This window comes from Ochotona curzoniae, unplaced genomic scaffold (genome assembly GCF_017591425.1).
Source record: "Ochotona curzoniae isolate NIBS_2020 unplaced genomic scaffold, NIBS_Ocur_1.0 contig_883, whole genome shotgun sequence".
NCBI classification, from domain to species: Eukaryota; Metazoa; Chordata; class Mammalia; order Lagomorpha; family Ochotonidae; genus Ochotona; species Ochotona curzoniae.
Window position 1 is genome coordinate 42,437,889 of NW_024466599.1, and position 22,112 is coordinate 42,460,000.

Genomic DNA, 22,112 nt, shown 5'->3' on the forward strand with positions numbered 1-22,112 from the left:
AAACATACTGATAATAGATTTTGACTTGTTACTTCCAAATCTACAGAGATTTCTGAAGAGTTTTCATTGCCAAATTCAATACTCATTTACCGAACTTCTCTGGTACAAAGCTTTGGGATGGCTATTTGCTGCTGGCTTCTAAAAGCAATGTATCTGGAGCTCTCACACCTATTAAGAACCACCATCAAATATCTTTATATACTTACAAGACTCAATTGACAATGTGATTTACTGATACAAGATTAGTTTAAAAAAAGACTTTATAAGTAGTTTTAAAGTATCTTATTGCAATTGGTTACTAAGTATGTAAGTAATGGTAGGAATATTTAAGCACAAAATTTACCAAATAATATTAGAGCCTAAATTATCAATTCTAAACTATATCAGAATATCTGATCTATGGCTTGTACTTACATTTGGAGTATACCATAGGAATTCCACCTACACTTCACACATTTACAACAAAATATTTCAGCTTAACAGGAATCAATTACCGAATAAAGTATTTCACATAACAAAATATAACAGTGAATCTTAGTAATAAAAGAACACAAGCTGCAACTTCCTATTACAATGTTACTATTAGTTTCATCATGCAATGCAAAATAAAATGATATTGATGAATGATGGATTTAACTAAATGACTTAAGAAGGTATGAATTTAGCAAAACTAGAAAGATGGACTCATTCTTGACGAGAGAACAAAACCATAAAGTACACCATGCAGCAGGACACAAAACATTTATAACTTGAAATTACCGGAAGTGTCAAGGTCATATTCTAAGTTAGTAAGTTCATCTCCACCTCCTACAACAAAGCCTTCAGGAATCTCCTCATTAGTATCTATCTCAATATTATCATTTTCATCTGTAAGAACATGTGGCAATAATGTTAGTATATTATTTATATTTTTATATAATTTCTCCAAGACAGTATAGGAAAAATAGTATTTTAACAACTTTCATTCAAATTTAGGACTGACACAGATAAGCAAGTTAAGAATCAAATTAAGCAACTTTGTCTCTATTAGACTAACATTTATATTTAATATTCATATGTCAAAGATACGTTATCACATCAAAGCAGATGTAAAGTTTTTGACAATTTCCCATATACTGTCCCTTATTCACTGAGCTGAGTACCCATATTTTAAAATGTAATCTACTAGTAATCTCTAATGAAGAAAAGGAAAAACAAAGTTGATCTGGTGACACATTTTCTATTGCTTATTACACGTAAATGCATAAAGCAACACATCATGCCTTATAAATTTCTTAGTTCCATCTATATAAATATATACACATTTTTAGTTCCAGTTATATTTAAGCCATTTTTAGAAAGACTTGGTACGTTTTGTGCTACTAATGAAATACCATCATTAAAGCATTGTGGATAAAAGACTAGAACAGAGAACACCTTTATATAAATCTTCAGAAACTAAATTAATATATTTCAGAAAAACTAAAACTGCAAAAGTATTAGGAATCAAAATTAAACATGTGAAAATGAGGATGTCTTATACAATTTTTAAATCCTTAGTAAAATATTTTAGATCATAATTAATTAATGGAGCCTTCCTGGCAATCAATATTTCTAGCAAATATATTGCAGTGTATATACATTTTTCTCCTTGAATTCCAGTGATAATATAACTTAAAATTCTATATATTTAAAAAGGCAAAGCAAGTATTTGATATGTATATAATAGATTTGGCTTTAAATTCTGCTGCTGATAGACATTGCACCTTTTGGAGACACAGTTGTCTGGTTCTGGTAGTTGAATAATACGTCCACTACTCTCTGCAATGTACTTTTCAATGAGACACTTTTCAGTCATTTTGCTTTGTTTGCCCATAATCAAAACTTTATGGATAAACAGATGTCAAAATGGGGAATTATCCTGCATTTCTTGTATTCCTTACAAAATTAAACAAAATTATATTATCTTAGTAGATTCACTAGAATCACTGTATTTTGCTAAGTCTGAAAACACACACCCAGGAAGTAGTGTGGGTCACTGGTGTTGCTCTCTTCTAAAGCAACAGCCTCTCCTCCTATAAACTGGCATATCACTGAAGTACCTGGACATGCTCAGGCTTTGGGTCGTCTTCGACTGCTTTCCCAGGCCGCAAGCAGGGAGCTGGATGGGAAGTGGAACAGCCGGGATCTGAACTGGCGCCCATATGGGATCCAGTACATGCAAGGCGAGGATTTTAGCCATTAGGCTACCATGCTGGGCCCATCCTGGAACATCTTTATCAGACAACTTTTAATAGTGAGATATCTCAATTTTTTTCCAGTTGAGAAATTCCAAAATCTATAGCTCTAGCTTAATGCTACAACATCTAAATTTTTCTGAAACTGTACATCCTTCCTTGATTTTTTGGATAATAGTTATTATCAGCATTAATATTAATAACAGCTAACATTGATTGAACATTTTTCAGTCTAAACATATCAGTCATTTAAAGGAAAGTAACAGGGCCCAATTCAAGCCTTGTCTGCTCCACTTCCAATCAGTCCCTGTTAATATGCTTGGGAGAAAAAAACAGAACATGGCTCATTGGCTTGGTCCTCTACCATCCATGTAGAAGAGACCTGGATGGAGTGTCTGGGCTTTGCAGCTGAACTATTTCTTTTCTTTTCTTTTTTAAAGACTTATTTATTTTTATTACAAAGTCAGATATATATACAGGGGGAGAGACAGAGAGGAAGATCTTCCGTCCAATGATTCACTCCCCAAAGTGAGCACAATGGCCGGTGCCAATCCAAAGCCAGGAGCCAGGAACCTCCTCCAGGTCTCCCACACGGGAGCAGGTCCCAAAGCATTGGGCCATCCTCGACTGCTTTCCCAGGTCACAAACAGGGAGCTGGATGGGAAGTGGAGCTGCCAGGATTAGTCCAGCGCCCATATGGGATCCCGGTGTGTTCAAGGCGAGGACTTTAGCCACTAGGCCACACTGCTGGGCCCAACCGCTGAACGATTTCTAGCCCTAGCCATAGTGTGTATCTGGGAATGAGTTATCAGACAGAAGATCTCTTTCTCCGTCTCTCCCTCTCTGTTTCTAATTGTGCCTTCCAAATAAGTAAACAAATCTAAAACAAAACAAAACACAAACTTCAACACGGTAAAAACTGGAAAACGAGCCCTCAGGAGGAAAAAAAAAGGGTAACAGTAAGAATGTTGCTTAAAAAAAAGTCAAAGCATACTTTGCTATATTTATTAAATAAAGTCAGCAGATTTTTTCTAAACACATTTGTTTACAATTATTTGAGTCATTCAAAACGTGATCATCTTCAATTTCACTTCCCTCATACATTTTTTTCCTAAATAATTTTGTAGTTTAACAAATGAGCTAAGAACAATTCTGGAAGGCTAAAAATAAAAAGGCAGGTGATTAGCGGCTGGCGTGTTGGCTCAACTGGCTAACCCTCTACCTCCAAGCGTGGCCTCCCATTTGAGTGCGGGTTTATGTCCTGGTTCCTGCACTTTCCAACCAGTCCCCTTCTTATGGCCTGGGAAAGCAGAGGAGTATGATCCAAAGGCTTGGGACCCTGTACCACCAGCATAGGAGATGTGGAATGCAAATGGGCACTGGTTTTAATCCTGGCAGCCCTGCTTCCCATCCAGCTCCCTGTTTGTGGCCTGGGAAAGCAGTCAAGGACGACCCAAAGCCTTGGGACCCTGCACCCATGTGGGAGACCCGGAAGAAGCTCCTGGCTCCTGGCTTTGGATTGACCAAGCTCCAATCATTGTGGCTGTTGGGGAGTGAATCAATGGACAGATCTTCCTCTCTGTCTGTCCTCCTCACTGTATATCTGATTTTTCAATAAAAATCAAAAATAATAAATAAATAAATAAATAAATAAATAAATAATTTAAAAAAGGAGATGTGGAATGAAGCTCCTGGCACTGGCTTTAGATCGTATAGCCACTGTGGCCATTTGGAAAGTGAACTAGGGCCCGGCGCGAAGGCACAGTGGTTAAGGACCTCGCCATGCACGTGCAGGGATCCCACATGGGCACTGTTTCTAGTCCCAGCAGCTCTTCTTCCCATCCAGCTCCCTGCCTGTGGCCTGGGAAAGCAGTCGAGGACGGCCCAAAGCTTCGGGACCCTGTACCCACGTGGGAGACCCGGAAGCGGCTCCTGGCTTTGGATCAGCATAGCACTGGCCATCGTGCTCACTTGGGGAGTGAATCATCGGACGGAAGATGTTCCTCTCTGTTTCTCCTCCTCTCTGTATATCCGCCTTTCCAATAAAAAAAATAAATCTTTTAAAAAAATTAAAAGAAAAAGAAAAAAAAAGTGAACCAGCAGATAGAAGATCGAGCTCTCTCTCTCTTTGTAAATCTGACTTTCCAATAAAAAATAAAATAAATCTTTTAAAATGTAGGTGTTTATATTGCTTCTCTCAGCATCTCTTTGCATCACAAGTTATTATAAATTGTCTTTGGGATGTAAAAATGGTTACTGTCAATCAGCCTCCAGTGATTATTGTTGACCACAATCAACATGAGTAAAGGTACAAAATTTAAAATTTATTTGTGTAAGAAATGTTTACTATATATGTAACTATAAGCAGCGTGCTAGATGTTGAAGAGATATCAAGCTGTAGAAAGCATTTACTTTGCCTTAAAGGCATGCATTCAACTGACTATTACAGCAAATAGAATGGGTATTATGGAGTAAATATAAGATACAGAGTAAATTTAAAATATAAAAAGGTTATTTTTTATGCCAGTGACACTAACCTTTAAGTTAGGTCCTAAAAAATATACAGATTTTCAAGAGGTACATTTGGGACGAGGGTTCCAAAGGCAACAAAAGCAGCAATAGGTAGATTATGTATAAAACTTAACTGAAAGGGAAATATTGAGAAGCATGACTTTAAATACAAAATTGTAGAGAGCCCACAGGTCAGAATGTGAAGTTTAAACTTAGGGTAGGGATAAACACTCACTAATGTTCCAGCATGATCAGTACTGCCTTTACAGGAGTAACGGAACAGCATTTTCTAAAAGCATTTTTCAACTACAATATCTTACTGTAACTAGTTGTGACACGGTTAAATTATTAGCAGAAATATAAGCACTGAAGTTCATGTATTTTATCTAACATTATCCCTATGACCTTGCTCTTGGTTAAATTCTCAAATACCTTCTCACATGAAACAAGCTGTGGCCTAGGGATTGAGCATGATAGTATACAATGCTTGTAGCATTGTTCCTCATGCAAACTCACTGATCTACATGTTGGACCAGAGAAAAGAAAGGCTAGAGGCAGGAAATCCAGCTTAGAGACTGTTATAATCTCCTGGACAAGCAGAATGGAGAACTTAATAGGATAAAAGAATTGGAAGTAAGTCTGACAAGATTTGAAAAGCAACTGGGCATTGGTTTGTGGGAGAAAGGCTACTGAGGACAGCAAGGGTACAGTGGACATCACAACTCTACATACTGAGCTACTAGAACGATGGCTTTGCAATTAATTAAAACAGAAAACAAACAAACAAAAAACAGTGAAGTCCAGAAATAAGTCCAGATATGGATACTACCGGAATCCAAGGATATGTATAAATCGTACTTTTAAATTACTTACTCAGTGCCAGATTTGTGTATAATGTTCAAAAGGTAACATTCACATTATTTCTAGGTTAAATGAAATCTTTTGTTTACATGAACACAGGTAAAGCTGTGGGTTAACTGAACGTATATGTATGGAACCTTAGATAAAAGGATTACTGTTTGGGAGTGGTGGTTAAGGGTAAATATCGATCTGTTTAGCTCAGGTCTTAAGGAATGGATTTCTACTTTTTTTTCCCATTCAGTGAATTCAGTTTTGCAGTGAACTTTGAATTCTTTTTAACTGTTAATCTTACACATTTTCTAACATTGACAGAACTGCTCTAAATACATTCTACCAAAACTAAAGTACACGTGTGTACATGTGTGTGCATGCATTTGTGTTTAGATACTGCATGCATTAATAAATACATGCCTGTGTGTATGCATATTCATGGCTAACCACTAAAAATCTAGAAGGTGAGCAAGGCATAATGTGAACTAGAGGGATAATACATAGTCTTTGCTAATGCACCTGGAAAAGCAATAAACGATTGCCAAAGTTTGGGCCCATGTACCCATGTGGGAAACTCAGAAGAAGCTCTGAGCTCCTGGTTCTGATGGCACAATCCAGGCTGTTGCAGCCTTTTGGGAACTGAATCAGTGAATGCAAGAGCTCCCCTTTTATCTATCCAATCTCTCTGTATAACTCTGCCTTTCAAATAATTAAATTTTGAAAAAAAAAAAAGCCCAAGTTGTTCTGAAAGTACAACATGAATTATGTGGACAGGAAAAGGTAAAAACAAATTAGATGTGTGCTGGAATGTGGAAAAGTATTTCAGTAAACACTGTGATCCACTTCAGGCAAAAATAGGAACCCCAATATATGATTAATAGCACAGAAATAAGATCAGTCATATACTTTGTATTTGCAGATAAAATGAATGAAACTAAGATACTGGGTGACAGGGCAAAGAAAAAGGATACTTGGGGGCCATAGTTGTGGAAAATGTCAGCACCCTATATCAGATTTTGCTTCATTGCTCCACTTCCATTCCAGCTTCCTGCTACTATACCTGGGAAAGCAGTGGAAGATGGCTCAAGTCTTTGGTCCTCTGCCACCCAGATGAGACCTACACAGAGTCTCCTGGTTTAGCCTGGTTCAGCTCCAAGTAACCACTGTGCTCATTTAAGGAATAAACCAGCAGATTCAAGAGCTCAGTCTCCTCTTTTTTTCTCCCTCCTTCCCTCCCCCACCCTCTTTATATATCTTGTTTTTCTGTAACTCTCCTTTTCAAATAAATAAATAATTTTTTTTCAAGAGTATTTGCAATTCTAAAAATCATGTTGAGGTTTTCTATTACACATTTTTAACTTGGCAATACACATTTTTCTTTTTTTTAAATTTAACCAATTTTTTCCTATTTTATTTTAAAATTTATGATACAATTTCATAGGCTCTGGAATTTCCCTTATTCCCTCTCCACAAATTCCCTCTTCCCAACTGATTTTCCCCCATATTATTACAATAGTATAGTCCTTTATAAGCAGCCCATCATTCTGCTAACTAAGTGTATCCTGATATTGTGGGTACAGACAATGGCAGACAATCCAGCATTCTATTGTCAAGATTACATTAAATATTTTTAAAGCAAAATTTCCTACTCATATATTATGCTTTTGGTTCTCAGCAAATGTTCTTATAAAATTCAGTTTACAAGTTACTCTACAAAAACAAAACAAAATGGAGAAAACAAAATACAAAAATTATATTGTTAATAGAAACTGAAAATAAAAATTACTTCAGATCTGAGATTTTATTTCAGTTCAACAAATTTAGAAAAATCTATCATAATTGAAAATAGTAAGATCATGCAAGTATCCATTTTCATGTACAAAATATAAAATGTACTTACTTAAAATTTAAAACAAGGTAGGTAAGTTTATCTAAATGAAAGGCAAAAGTATTTATTTATTTACAGTTAATTCTATTCCAATTTAAGTAACTGCAATAAGCTATGAAAAAAATACTCAGAAGTACAAAATATAAAACACTACATATCATAATATCACATACTATTAAGATACATTAAATAATATCTTAAAATAAGGTGGCTATCTTGTTTGAAAATGTATTTATGAATAATTAATAAGATTTTAAGGCTTATTTAGCCAAAATAATACTCTGGCAAATTCCCAGATTTGAAACTCAACCCATATTCTCTGACCACAATATCACAGGTACAACTGAAAAGAAAAACATTAGACTTTGTCCCTAAGCATTTTCACCTTACTAAGACCTGTAAAATAAAAATGAGCTCCAAAGTTTGGTACACAGAATGAGACCATCACACATTTATACATACAAAATTATGCAGAAATTGGAAAAACAAATGTGGTACAACATAACTATCATCCAATGCTGCCATAAGTCCCAGAAACATGTCAGGAAAAGTAACTTGGCTACTGCTCCTAAGGACCAGCATGAGTCTATTATTTTCACAAAAATTCGTTTTTTTTTGTTTGAAATATGGGCCCAGTGGGCTGCTTGGATACATGGCCATATCTGCCCCCAAATGGCCCTGCACATACTCTATGTGGACACTGTGAAATTTTGGATCCCTGGCTTAAACTGTGAGCCTTTTCAAATGAGTCAAGCAGTGACTCTGGGGCATAAACCCGCTTTCACATTATGTCAACTTTCCACTACACTCTTTTTTCATCATGAACTATTGCTTTTGAAATCTTCCAATCCTATTAGTCCATCCAGGATGGTATCAAATTATTTCTTTATCTTCCTTTTATATTATTTTGTAGTAAAACATTTTCCCCCAGGTCTGAAAGATTCTAACTAGGCATTAGAAGAACAGACATTAAATTCACCCTTTCCTGAGACTTTTACTCTCTCAGGGTCATTTTCATCTAGAAAACAGATTCTTATGAACCCAAGCAAGTTTTTATTAGACTATGAAAGGATCAACAAAATATAGATCACAGATATAGCCCAGTCCACTGCCTCCGTGGGCAGGGTGGGGTGGGGTGAATGGTGGAGGGCAAATAACAGCCATGCTTATTCATTTATACGCTATGTAAGGCTGCCTGCAGGCTACAGAAACAAACTTAAGTAAATGATTAGACACAGATTACATGGCCTGCAAAGCTTAATGTATTTACTTTGCCATATTTCAGAAAGTGTGATAAATTTCGGCCTATCCCAGTAGCTGACACTGCTCAACAGATAAATGCATAGGTATGAATGGGTGAATTCCCACCTAGAATTTTTTTTTTACAGATTTATTTACTTATTGGAAAGCCAGATATACAGAAAGGAGGAGAGACAGAGAGGAAGATCTTCTGTCCGTCCAATCATTCACTCCCCAAGTGAGCTCAACTGCTGATGCGATGCCGAAGCCAGGATCCAGGAACTTCTTACGGGTATCCCACATGGGTGCAGGGTCCCAAAGCTTTGGGCCGTCCTCCACTGCTTTCCCAGGCCACAGGCAGGGAGCTGGATGGGAAGTGGAGCTGCCGAGATTAGAACTGGTGCCCATATGGGATCCTGGCACGTTCAAGGTGAGGACCTTAGCCACTAGGCCACGCCGCCGGGCCCTCCCACCTAGAATTTTATCCTCTTACTTGTCCTATAGATTTCTCCCCAACTCCAATTTTCAATAGCTTACATCTTGGGGACAGAGTGGACCTAGTCTGATTCCTATCCCTGTATGAAGACAGGCCAAAATTCACTGTTTAGGACAGGTGGGTTCTACCCATCTTAGCTCTAATATAAGCCTACCATCTGATACTTTGTTGCTTCCAATATTCTAGGTATACTATATTCTATAGGAGAAATAGATCCTGATTACTTGCTCTCTTCAGGGAATAAGGATCCTGACTCTGCATCAGGTTCTTTTAAGTTACCTGCCCTTCTTCATGTCATCTACCTTTTCCTGTTTTAGTCTCCATTTTCTTGCCAGCACCAGCGTCAATCCTTTCCCGTCCTTCAGTTACTTGATTTACTTTGAGTGTTGAATGATGTCAAATTCAGGATTCATTTCCTCTTGTTATCATGTAAGGAAAATAGCTTTTTTTTTTTTTTGTCTAGTTTAGTCCTGATTCAACTTCACCAGGGATTGGATTATGAAAAACAGGACTACTACATGGCTGATTCATCCCACACCATTAATTAAATAAAACTTTAAAATTCTTAGCGTTCTCAGAGTTAGCAATGGTATTCATACACTTGCCACTGGAAAAAAAAGAAGAGACACTGGATACCTTTCCATCTACAATTAATATTCTCCTATATGGCTTTATGATGCTATAGGAAGATGACCATGGATTTAGGACAATATATCCAGAGGATACAGAATATGTGTTTTTTGTATAATATTCACAGATATAAAAAGACAATGATTTTTTAAAAAATTTTTAAATTTTTGTTTTATGGTACAGTTTAATAGGCTCTGGGATTTCCTGTCCTCTCTCCAAGTCCGCCCTAGCCTCAATTTCCCCTGTAGTATTGAAATGGATGTCCTTCATGAATAGCCATAAGTCTATCATGCTGTTATTAAAGTGCCCAACAATGTAGGAATGGACAATGTCGGAATCGTGATTTTTAGGATTTATTTAGAATACCTAATTTTTGACCATAAACACCTTGTTGTTCATGCTCAAAGTAGCATTAGATAAATGTTATTGTTGTGAGTGATTTTAATATAGAACTATAGTAGAAAATGTAGGAATTCCAATAAAAGTACTATATTATAGGAGTTGCAAAGGTCAGATGAAAGATCTAACTAAGATACAAGCATCCTGAGAATAGAGGGATAGATACACAGCTGTTTGGAGAAGAAGCTTTCAAATTTATGGAATAGATGGTTAGATGCCATAGGCATTAGTTAAAATTCTCTTCAAAAATGAGTTCTTAATTTATGGATTTGATTAGAAATAGCAGTAGTAACAGCCAGTTTATTCTGGATGAACTTATTGACGTCGAAATATAACATGCTTTTGTTTTAGACTTCTAAGGTTTTATTCAAGTCCTCACTCGCCTATTCTTCAGGGAGAACTTAGCATACTAAGATTTACTCAAGATAAGTACTTGGTATGTTTTGGTAGATAAATAGGTCATAGACCTTTGAAATAAAAAGCCACAGCATCTTGTTTATATTCTTGTTAAACAAAAATGCAAAAAGTTCCAGACTAAAGATTTGGGAAGCAAAATTAAAATTTTGTCTATATAGCCCTTGCTTCAACATCAAGCTTAAAACAATCTCTATAGATACTAAAGAAGATGGTCTGAGAGTATAAGGAAACAAATAAGAAACTAATAGAAGACATTTTTAAAGACATATTTAAAATTCTTACATATATTAGGCTATAATGTCAGAACATATCATTAAAGTGAATAAAGACCTTCTACAAACTAAAAATCTTCTACGCCAAAGCTCACCACTAACAGATCTTATGACCCAGATATTAAGAATTTGGTGTCATTTTAATCACTCAGAATAATTAATCAGGCATGATAAAGTACCCTCAAATCAAAGTCTATATGAGTTTTCTAATAAAGTGTATTTCAAGACTGTATTTTCTCAATTGAAAAAATTAAGCCAAAATGATTTTGAAAACAGAAACAGTTCTCTTCTGATTTGCTATGCTTCTGTTAGCTTTACTGTGATATATCAATATATTAAAAAGTTTATGTTTCTGATGGAACATTTTGAAGTAAGAATAAAAAGCCCCAAAAGGTCTACTGTGGATTTCTGGATTGTCTGAAGAATATGATACAAGATTCTTTAACTCACCTCCAGATGCCTTTGACCTTTCTTTCAACTTTTCTGCAGCCATTTCACCATAGCTGGGAAGTTCTGACATCTTCACTCCAGATCGAGCTTCTGCTATTAGCTGACGAGCTCTCTCTCTCAGCTGCCGACGTCGCTCTTCATCTTGCTGTTAAGATATATTGAACAGTTGCCAACTCAGTAATTGACAGAAATGCAATTTCATTTTCAATCTGATCATCATGATAGTAACTGGTTTACAGCATGGTGCTTGGCCCACATTATAAATAGGATGCTCTATATCAGTTGGATGTCACACCATTTTAAAAAGACATCCTAGAAACAGTTTTTAAAAACCAAAACTTTTGTATTAAAATATCCATCAAAAATTCAAACTAGAAAATATTTGGCAACACATGCTACTGAGAAAATATAAGGAAACATTAATAAGAGAACACGGCTTATAGAAAGTCTATACTAAAAATAGAGAATTATAATTATTTTTAAAGATTTACTTATTTTTATTGGAAAGTCAGATTTCAGAGAGAAGGAGATTCAGAGAGAAAGATGCATTCACTGGTTCACTCCTCAAGCAGCTGCAATGGCTGGAGCTGAGCCGATCCAAAGCTAGGAGCCAGGAGCCTTTTCCAGTGAGTGCTGGGTTTCAAGGCTTTGGACCATTCTCTAATGCCTTCCTGGGCCACAAGCAGGGAGCTAGAAGGGAAGTGGGGTAGCAAGGACATGAATCAGCACCCATATGGGATCCTGGTATGTGCAAGACGAGGATTTTAGTTAGCCACTAGGCTACCATGCCAAACCCAATCTCTTGTTTTTTTAAGAGAATAAAATTTAGCTTGCTAATATCTAATAAAGCCAAGAGCACTGTCTAAAAGCATTTCTGATACTAGAAAATATCACTGCCCTTTATTGGTCAAATACACATAACAGTTTTATTACGAGGGGCTGGAATAAAGGTGATAGTATATTAACAAAATTTTGATTTTAAAATATTGAGACAAATGTTGTGACGTAAACAGTAAAACTAACAGCTATGGCACCAGCATCCCACGTGGACTCCAATTTGAATCCTAGCTGTTCCACATTCAACCCAGGTCCCTGCTAATGTGCCAAGAAAAGCAGTGGAGGATGGCCCAAGTGCTAGGAACCTTGTGCCCAAGGGAGAGATCGGAAGAAACTCCTGACTTCTGTCTCCTGGCTTTAGCTACTGTGGCCATTTGGGGAGTGAACCAGTAGATGGCAGATATCTTTTTCTCTGTCTCTGCAAATCTGCCTTTTAAACAAATAAATAAATACTGACAAAAAAGAGAATCTATCTATAACAATTACCTAACAGTGATGTGAGATCTTTTTGGATTATTCCCCCTCTCTTCATAGATACACAATGAAAAAATCTTATATGACTTTCTATATTTAAAGTGATTAAAATGACAAATAACTAAGACACTGTTGACTACTAATAAAACGTTATGAATCATAAATACTCGATGAAATTGCTTTGTATACTGGAAAACATATACACCAATATATTATGGCAAAATAAAGCATGAATCATCTGGCTGGAACAAATCTTTGTGCAGCTATCTTATATTAACATCTCCTAATCCATAAAACTTCACATTTATTCATACAGAGTTGCTTATGTCATGTAGCTTCATGTACTTGTGGATTTGAACAGGTCATTTCCTCTTCCTAGAACCACTTCTTTCATCTTATACAATTCCTACTCATTCTTTAAATTTACCAAATCTTCCCTGTCCACAGTGGAATGAAGTGCTGCTTCTTTTACGTTACTATAGCATCTTTTTCTTTACCTATATTTAAGTATATATGTTTCATATTACTTTTAAACCAACAAGTATTAAGTTTAATTATAACTGTATAGATGCTCCTTTCTCATTAGAATTGAGCTACTTGAAGTCAGGAACTCTATCTGGTTTCTTGAATTGTCTGGACTTTAGTACATACTTAGATGCTAATATAAGTGCCACAAAAATTTCAAGCATGAAAATTTAATACTGATACTCTCAAAAAGCATATAAGACAGGAGGGAAGAAAAAATATATGGAATTATGATCAAAATGCTGCAAAGGAGGCAGATGTTTAGCCTAGTGGCTAAGATGCCAGTTAGTCACCAACATCACACAATGAAGTGACTTGGTTTAATACATAGAGGTGGCTCCTAACTTCAGCCTTCTGCTAATGCAAACCATGGAAGGCAGTGGTAAGAGCTCAAAAATTTTGGTTTCTGTTATTCGTGTGGGAGATCTGGGTTGTATCCTAGGCTCCTGGATTCCATCTGGCTAAAAACCAACCATTGTAGACATCTGGGCAAAAGAAAGTGTATTTTTAGCTGAAGGGCAGAGCATTGTAGCATCATGGTTTTGAGCTGGGCCTAAAGAATGAGTAGGGTTTGTAAAGAGTTTAGGTGGGAACTGGTGGTTAGACTGGCCAATGTAGGATACACTAGGAAGTAAAAATAATGCAAATACACAGAAGTAAGAAATAATATTGGAGGAAAAAGATAAAATCAAGTTTGAATGAGCACAGCACAAATAAAGTTAGAAACATAAGGAAGAAAAGTAAATCTGGGTAGATAATATAAAGGCACTAACAGAGGAAATGCTTTAATTTTATTCTAACATAACTAATGAAACTAGTGAAAGTCCATTTTAATTTTTGTGTGTATGTCTTTTTTGTTTTTAAGGTCTAGAGGAATGACGAACCAGAGGTGCATTAAGGACTAATCTGGCAATGGTACACAAAATAAGTTGGCAAAGAGGGACTGAAAAGAAACTAGGAGGATCTTATATGACTCAAGGAAGCTATAATCAGATCCAAGAGTAGGATGGTGTAAGAAATACATTAGAGTAGAACTGATAGCTATACTAATTCTTAGTAACAGATTAGATGTGAGAAAAAAAAATGACTCAGAAGTTTTAAATGTGGCTAACTAGTAGAACTCTGTCACTAACAATAGAAGTGGAAAAACTAAAAGTAACTATAAAAAGGAAGGTAGAGGAAGTCTGAATGAGACAGACTAGTTTTGAAGAGATGTTAGGACATGACAGGTAGTTAGGAAATGAAATTACTGCTAGATTGTGAGGCCAAACTATGACTATGAACCTGTTGGATGATGTTACAGGAATAAATGAAAGAACTTGAAAAGCTACTGTAGAAAAAAAGATCTATTGACTAAAACATGAAAAGAATCTTTATCTAGATAGGAAAAGGAGGCAGAGAAATATGGTGAGGACAACAATAGATTTCATGTACCATGAGAACCAAAGTAAAAGATGCTTAAAAAAGAGGGGGTAACAAATTGCAAGAAATATTAGAAACACGTCTGAAAATTCAAAAATCACAATCAAACTTGGTAAGAAACATCACTATAAACAAGTGCAGAAATGCGAAGAGTGAAACTGAAGTATAGGCAATTCGTTTAGGGATCTTCAAATCAGGAAAGCTGTCAAAAATCATGGGATAAGTTAATGCGGACTCAGACATAAACTTGAAGCTCTGATGCACTGACTTGGAAAATTTCAATATAAAAAGAATAGTGATTACAATGAATTTAATCAATGAAATCACACACTTAATCAATGAAAATTTGAGTCCACTATGATATTATAAAAGCGAGAAATAAAAATTCCTGTTGGCATTTGAGGCAGCTTTTTAAATAAGTCCTGAAAACTAATTAAGTAAAAAAAGAAGATACAATTATTTACCTGATTTTTTTCTAATGGGATTGGGAATTGAATGTTTTTAAGATATTTATTTTACTTATTTGAAAGGCAGAGTTGCAGAAGATAGAGGGAAGGAGGGAGGGTAGGGAAGGGGAGAAAGACAGACAGAGACAAAAGAGAACTCAATCATCATCTTTTATTTTATACCCCAAATGATCACAACAGCCAGAGATAGGTCAGTCTGCATCTTCCATGTGGATTCAGAGGCTCAAGCACCCAGACCATCTTGTGCTGCATTTGTGGGCACATCAGCGGAGAGCCAGATTAGAAGTAGAATAGCAGGAATCAAACCAGTGCCCATATGAGATGTGAGGGCTGCAGGTGGTAGCCCAGTAAGTATGCCACAGTGTTGGCCCAGGGAACTGAATGTTAGGGCAAACAGTATCCATCAACGAAAGAACGCTTTACTTTATAAAACACCTTCAGCTAATGAATGTGGAAAAAAAAGGTAGAATTGTAAAAACATCACTTTGAAAGCCCTAATAAATGATTCAACAAGGATAATTAGTAAAGCTTGAGGTAAATGTCTGCTGGGGAACTGGATATTCATATTATGTTGCACATATGCAGCGTATTTTCTAAATACAGTGCCAGTAGCATCTCTCATCCTACATGTTCTTCCACTGTGTGATCTTACCACTCCTTAATAAGAAGTATAAGAATAAGAAGGGCCAGCTTTAGTGACTTGTATAGAATCAACAGAATATGGAAGTGTTGCATTTGATTTCTAAAGCTAGGATAGAAAAGGACCTCTCCCTTCTGTCTAGTTCTTTTGAAATATTTGAATTCTCTAGTCTCTCTGGCTCAACCATCATGCTGTAAGAAGCAGGAGTTGTATGTGAGTGACTCAGTCAACAGTCCCTGTCACATTGAGCCTTGGGTTATCCTGTTCTGGGTAACCAGATGTGTGAATGAGGAAGCCTTCAGATAATCTGTCTCTAGCCATTTTCAGTTATTCCAGCTGTTCAGATCCTCCCAGCTGAGGGCTCAGACAATGGTGAAAGACAAAACATTCCCATTATGCCCAGTCTGAAGTTCTGACTACAGAATTTTGAGAACACAACAATTTTGTTACAATACTGTGTGGTCTATTGCTCAGCAATAATAAAGGGAACCTATACTTAAAAAATATCACTAATGGATTACTTTCAGTTACAAGTTAAAGCCAAATGTGTAAGTAAAGAGATAAGAACTAGAGAAGAAATTTAAGATCATTAGTTCAGGAGTTGTTCTTAGACTTCATTAATGTGGTTCAATCACATGTCATACATATTTTACATGACGTATATGAGATGCGAACCATCTATAACATCCTAGCCCAAATGTTTAAAGTGAATCCACTGAGCATTTAGATATTATTTCACATTGTCATAACCACTGCAGTTAGAGAAACATGACATATTATACCACAAGAGAACAATAAAAAAAATCTAGAAAGTAAGACATTGAGGGCAACTGACATAGCCATTCTAACAAATCACAATTAGGACAACAAACACAAACATAAATAAATTATCCTACCATCACTAGTATTAGATTTAGATACTAATTTGGACAAATATTGTATTATTGAGTTGATTTTAAAAAGCAGAGTTTGGTGCTTGCTTCGGCAACACATATACTAAAAAATCAGAGTTTGATCATAGTATTAACAAAGAAGAAACAAGTTGACTGAAAAAATAGGTGACACAGTAATAACCATATTTTGTAATCTTGTCAAAATAAACACACACACATATATAAATGCACAGAAAAAATGAAGGGTAAATATTAACTTGTCATGATGGGATATTTCTTGGTTTTTAAATGCAATATTGATATTTGCTTTTATTTGTTCTTATTTTTTAATTCTCCATAATACACCTGTACTAACTTTGTGATAAAAGATGGGTAACGTGGTGCAGTTGTTGATGAACTACTGTTTAAGATGTCCACATGTCATATCAGAGCCCCTATTCAAGATCCTGAAATTTTGCACTTTTGATTCACTTTTCTGCTAATGTGCCTGGCGGGCAGAAGATGATGGCTCAAGTATTTGGGTTCTTGTTATCCAATGTGGGAGACAGAGATGAAGTTCCTGACTCCTACCTATGGTCTGATTCAGGCCAGGCTTTTGTAGGCATTTGGGAAGTAAATCAACAGGTATGAAATATTTATATCATTTTGTCTTTCAAAAAAAAATATTATCATTTAGAAAAAGAGAATTGTAGGAAAAGGAACAAAACAGATGAGACCTCAGGCTTCCTAGGGTGTGTATTGTAAAACAGACAAAAGAAGAGTGGTCTAACATTCAAGGATAACTTTCTTATAAGTTGGAGATACAACCTTACTTGGAGGCAGAGAAGTTTGTAGTGAGCAATACTGTGCAGAAGCTGCAAAAGTCACATTCAAAAATCTTCAGTTCATCATGTCTTTTTTTAAAAAAAAGATTTCTTTAATATCTGGAAGAGTTAGACAGATGTGCTATCTGCTGCTAAGGTTCACTCCCGAAATATACACAACTCTCAGGGCTGAGCCAGATCAAGGTCAGGAGTCTGGATTTCCAACCAGGTCTCCCATGTGGGTAGCAGGCATTGAAGTACTTGCACCTTCAATCTGCAGACCTTTCCTCCAGGGACACTAGCAGGAAGTTGGATGGGAATGGGAGTAGCCAGGACTGGATCCAAGCATTCTGTACTGGATGCAGGCATCCCTGCTGCACTACAGCACCTGCTCCAACTATGAACAGTGCTCAACTTGGGAAATATACTAGGAGTACAAGTAAATGATGGATGCTGATATTTCCTGAGCTTTTATGTGCTAAGTATTTTTTATAAGTATGCATGATCTCATTTAATTTTAATAACCACATTTTTATCAATGAGAATATTTACAGTCACAAGGTTATACCTAGAACTGATGTCAGAGCCAGTTCATTCTAGGTCTATCTGACTCTAGAGACCTTCTTCTTAACCATCACACTATTTGACTGTCAAACTAGCAAATTACATGAACATCTGAGGAAAACTGAGCTTTTACTAAACTTTCATCTTTCTTTTTTTTTTTTTTAATTTTTATTGGAAAGGCAGATATACAGAGAGGAGAGACAGAGAGGAAGATCTTCCGTCCAATGATTGAATCCCCAAGTGAGCGCAACGGCCGATGCTATGCCAGTCTGAAGGGGTCCCAAAGCTTTGGGCCATCCTCAGCTGCTTTCTCAGGCCACAGGCAGGGAGCTGGATGGGAAGCAGGGCTGCCGGGATTAGAACCGGCGCCCATATGGGATCCCGGGCGTGCAAGGCGAGGACCTTAACCACTGCGCCATCGCGCCGGGCCCAACTTTCCTCTTTCGAACTGAAGAAAAGTTAAGAATACTAGTAAAAACCATTATTTAACATGCCTCAGGCAACCTGGTTTAAGTGAATTTGACTGCATGTATAATAACTTCTTAGAGAGCTGGACTTTGGTGATTCAAACTAAGATGAAGTGGTCTTGGGTCAATTTAAGTAAGTCAAAATGAAATAAATGAATACACCTTTCCGAATAAAAATGGGAACCTATTTTTTTCCCTCACAAGCTACCACTTCTTGGCTTTATCCCCCACCCCCCAGCAATATTCCCATGTGTAAACGTTTCTGAGAGCTTACCAAGAGTGTAATTTAAAGCAGGCAATCATTAATAAAACCAACTCTAAATACTAATTACCAGCACTTTATCAATTTCCATGTAAATTGTTTGTTTGTGTGTATTTACCCATCATTGTTCTCTGCACAATAGAAAAAATGCAAATGAACAAATCAGAATGCAGCTCTAATGGGACTTTCTGTTTATAACCATTAGCCCAGAGGTGTGCTGTAATTCAATTCTCAAGTAGTAAGATTTAGCCTCATTAACAGACTGCAAGGGCAGGTTACAACTCATAAAACCCTACAGTAAACAAAGTGTATGGACACAGCACAAAATCTTGAGCCTGATTGACAGAATTCTAGTTCCCTATCAGATTGCCTTAATTTACTTTTCTACTAATGTCCTAAGACCACAGAAACAATTTTGCTTGGGCCTAGAACTCTCCAGTGGGCCTATCTTGTTTGCTTTCTCACCTTTTTAACTTTCCTTAAGACAAAGAAGCAAGCGAGAAAATAAGTTAATAGTCATAAAGGAAAAGCTTGTAATGATAGCAATTGATAATGCAACCAATTTTAGGTTGATAGTATTATTTTCCAGGTTATTAGTCTCCAGATTCACTGTAACACTATCTCATCACACACACACACACACACACACACACACACACACACACACACACACACACACGTCAGTCTCTACATTAATATTTAAAGGAGAGAACAAAATCTATACTTAGTTTCTCAAATTGAAAAGTGTATTTTTCAGGTTCAAGGGTAAAACAGAACAAGGATATTATTGTATAATTTTTGTATAGCTTTGTGCACAAATTGCTCAAAATATATAGAAAATGAATATTTAAGGGGCTGGTGCGGTAATGTAGTGGCTAAATCCTCACCTTGCATTTACAAGGATCCCATATGGGTGCTGCTTCATATCCCAGCAGCTCCACTTTTCTTTCAGCTCCATGCCTGTTGCCTCGGAAGGCAGTCAAGGATGGCCCAAAGCCTTGGGACCCTGTACCCACGTGGGAGATCCAGAGGAGGCTTCTGGCTTCCCATGGGCTCAGCTCTGGCCATTGTGTCTACTTGGGGAATGAACCAGTGGATGGAAGATCTTGTTCTTACTTTGTAAACCTGCCTTTCCAACAAAAATAAATAGACCTTAAAAACTAAAGAAAAAAACTGAGTATTTCTGACAAAGAAGGTGTGCCTAAATCTATGAAATTAAAAAAACATGTTTTTGCTATCTGCATTGACCATTCCGTACAGAAAAGAAGATAGTGACTCAAAACTGTAAATAAGTCATCTATTGCATCAGCTCAGAAAGAAAAGGTAATCTTTTCACTAGGGTGCAGAGACGTGGCAACTCTGAGAGTTGCCATCACTAAAAGGAAAAGTACACCTGAAAAATTCAACACACCGGAAATTCATTTTTTTCATTAACTGCCCTAGTCTCAATACACTTAAACAAACTATAGCAGTTACACTTCCTATTTCTAAGGATCAGTCTGACATTTACCTTTTCCCTTTACAGAATTATTTAGAATTAGAGCAAATAATACAGGATAATCTAGTGTTTGTAAGATAGGAGCTATGCTTTGGAAGGTTTGATGGAAGTAGAGTTCTTGAGAGGACTCCTCCCCCTTGACCATCATCTTTCAAGTTACAACAATTTCTGGGAAAACACTAGTTCTGTGCTCTGTGCAATATTTTCATACATGTATAGGTCGTCCCATTATTCCTCTCAAGTCTGTGAGACAGCTCCTATCAACCCAACTTGACAGAAACCAAATCTCACTGAAATACAATGCCCATCTTGTAAAGGGTATAGTAAGAATTAAGATTAGTGTTTGCTTAATTTGATAGCACTGGTCGTATCCATTACATATTTGGTGTTTGGAGCATTTTTTTGCAAAGCTTTACTGTCATTCTGATATTTAAAAATTCTAGTTGTTTATGTATGCTTGGGCTATACAAATCTGTTTAAATTTCCCTTTGTACTACAGAGATGATGAGAAACAAATTTATTTACATTCATTTAAAACTTAGGTTCCTTATCTTAAATTATAAGCCTTTAGAAGAATGATGAATGTTGCACATTTAAGCTTTGCTTTTCTCTATATAACATCTTTAGGAAAGACAAAAGTCCTGCTAAGTACAAAAAGAGTTGTGCATTTCAACACACTGGATTCAAAATACTCAAATATAGAAAAGATAGGTCAGAACTAGCCACCTAGGACATAAACTAAAAAAACATTTAGCCCTTTAACAGTGTGTCCTCAAGCTATTATTATTCTTTTTTTTTTTATCATTTTGAAATGGTCCACAATCTGCTATAGATGGATGGCACTGGTAAAACTTGACAATTTAAGGACAAACTCTTCAAGAATAAGTAATGTAATTCCTTGTTTCCTTTCCATAAAAATGTATTGGTATGCAATTTTTATATTTCACAGTTCACCGACATCTAGGCAAGCTTTCTTCCACTGCTTCAATGGTGCTACTTTTAATTTTATCCTCCTTAGTCGTAGTAATTAAAGTGATCAGCAGTGGCATCCCAGCGGCTTTGACACAGCTACAACCCCCTAGCCGACTTTCGTTTTTAAGGGGAAGGGAAAGAAAAAGACTAGAGTTTCATTTCAGAGAGAACAAGAAAATCAAGCTTCTCCAATCCTCAACTTTATTCAATTGTTCTTTCAGCAGCCTTTGGATCTTAAGAATCAAATAAAATGGCTGCTATGGGGGGTCCCTTTTTATACTTGCTGCAAATGTCACCGAATGACATTACTTTAGCCAAAATGATGTGATGTATTTGTGAAGGTGAATTAGAATATGAGAAACTGTCAGTGTAGCTCTGAGATCATTACCCACCCAAGGGTGTTTTTTCATAATAGAAAATTTTAATCGATCTGTTTAGAAATACAGTTAAGAACTCTTTCTATTAAAAAGTCTATATGCATTTTCATGAAATGAACTTTATCAAAGTTTTAAAAAATTGTTTCAAACAGATTAGTTTGTGTCCTTACTTATTCAGAAAGATTTTGTTTATTAGAGCACAAAGCACTCACATATCCAAAATCTCACATCCCTTATTTCTCTCAATAATATAATACCCTGTGCTTTCTTCAGCTTGTCTTCAGTGGTTTGTTACAGTCTTAGCAGCTGGCCTTCCATTAATTGTGATATTTGATTATATCTAACTTGGAAGTTGGTTTTAGTTAGGAGTGCTAACATTTCATTGTATCCATTCCATGACATTTCTCAGTTTTGCAGTGCACAATTTGATTGTTACTTTGTCATCACTAAATCCGAAGCTAGTCTCTGTTACTAGATGTTCTGAATGGACACACACAACTCCCCCCCAGAAAAAGAAAAAAATGAGAATCCTGTGTTTGTC

General features: G+C 36.3%; 1 protein-coding gene across 3 annotated transcripts in view; it reads right to left on the minus strand.

The window, feature by feature from the left end:
* The window catches only part of EHBP1 (EH domain binding protein 1), a 293,792-nt gene that overhangs the window by 63,300 nt on the left and 208,380 nt on the right, over positions 1–22,112 (minus strand). For 2 of the 3 annotated variants that reach the window (XM_040993344.1, XM_040993343.1), the window contains exon 15: positions 11,371–11,515. In XM_040993344.1, coding sequence (XP_040849278.1) covers positions 11,371–11,515 — 145 coding nt within the window. Of the gene's footprint in view, positions 1–759; positions 868–11,370; positions 11,516–22,112 lie in introns of all 3 variants that reach the window. The other variant, XM_040993342.1, reaches the window with a different exon arrangement.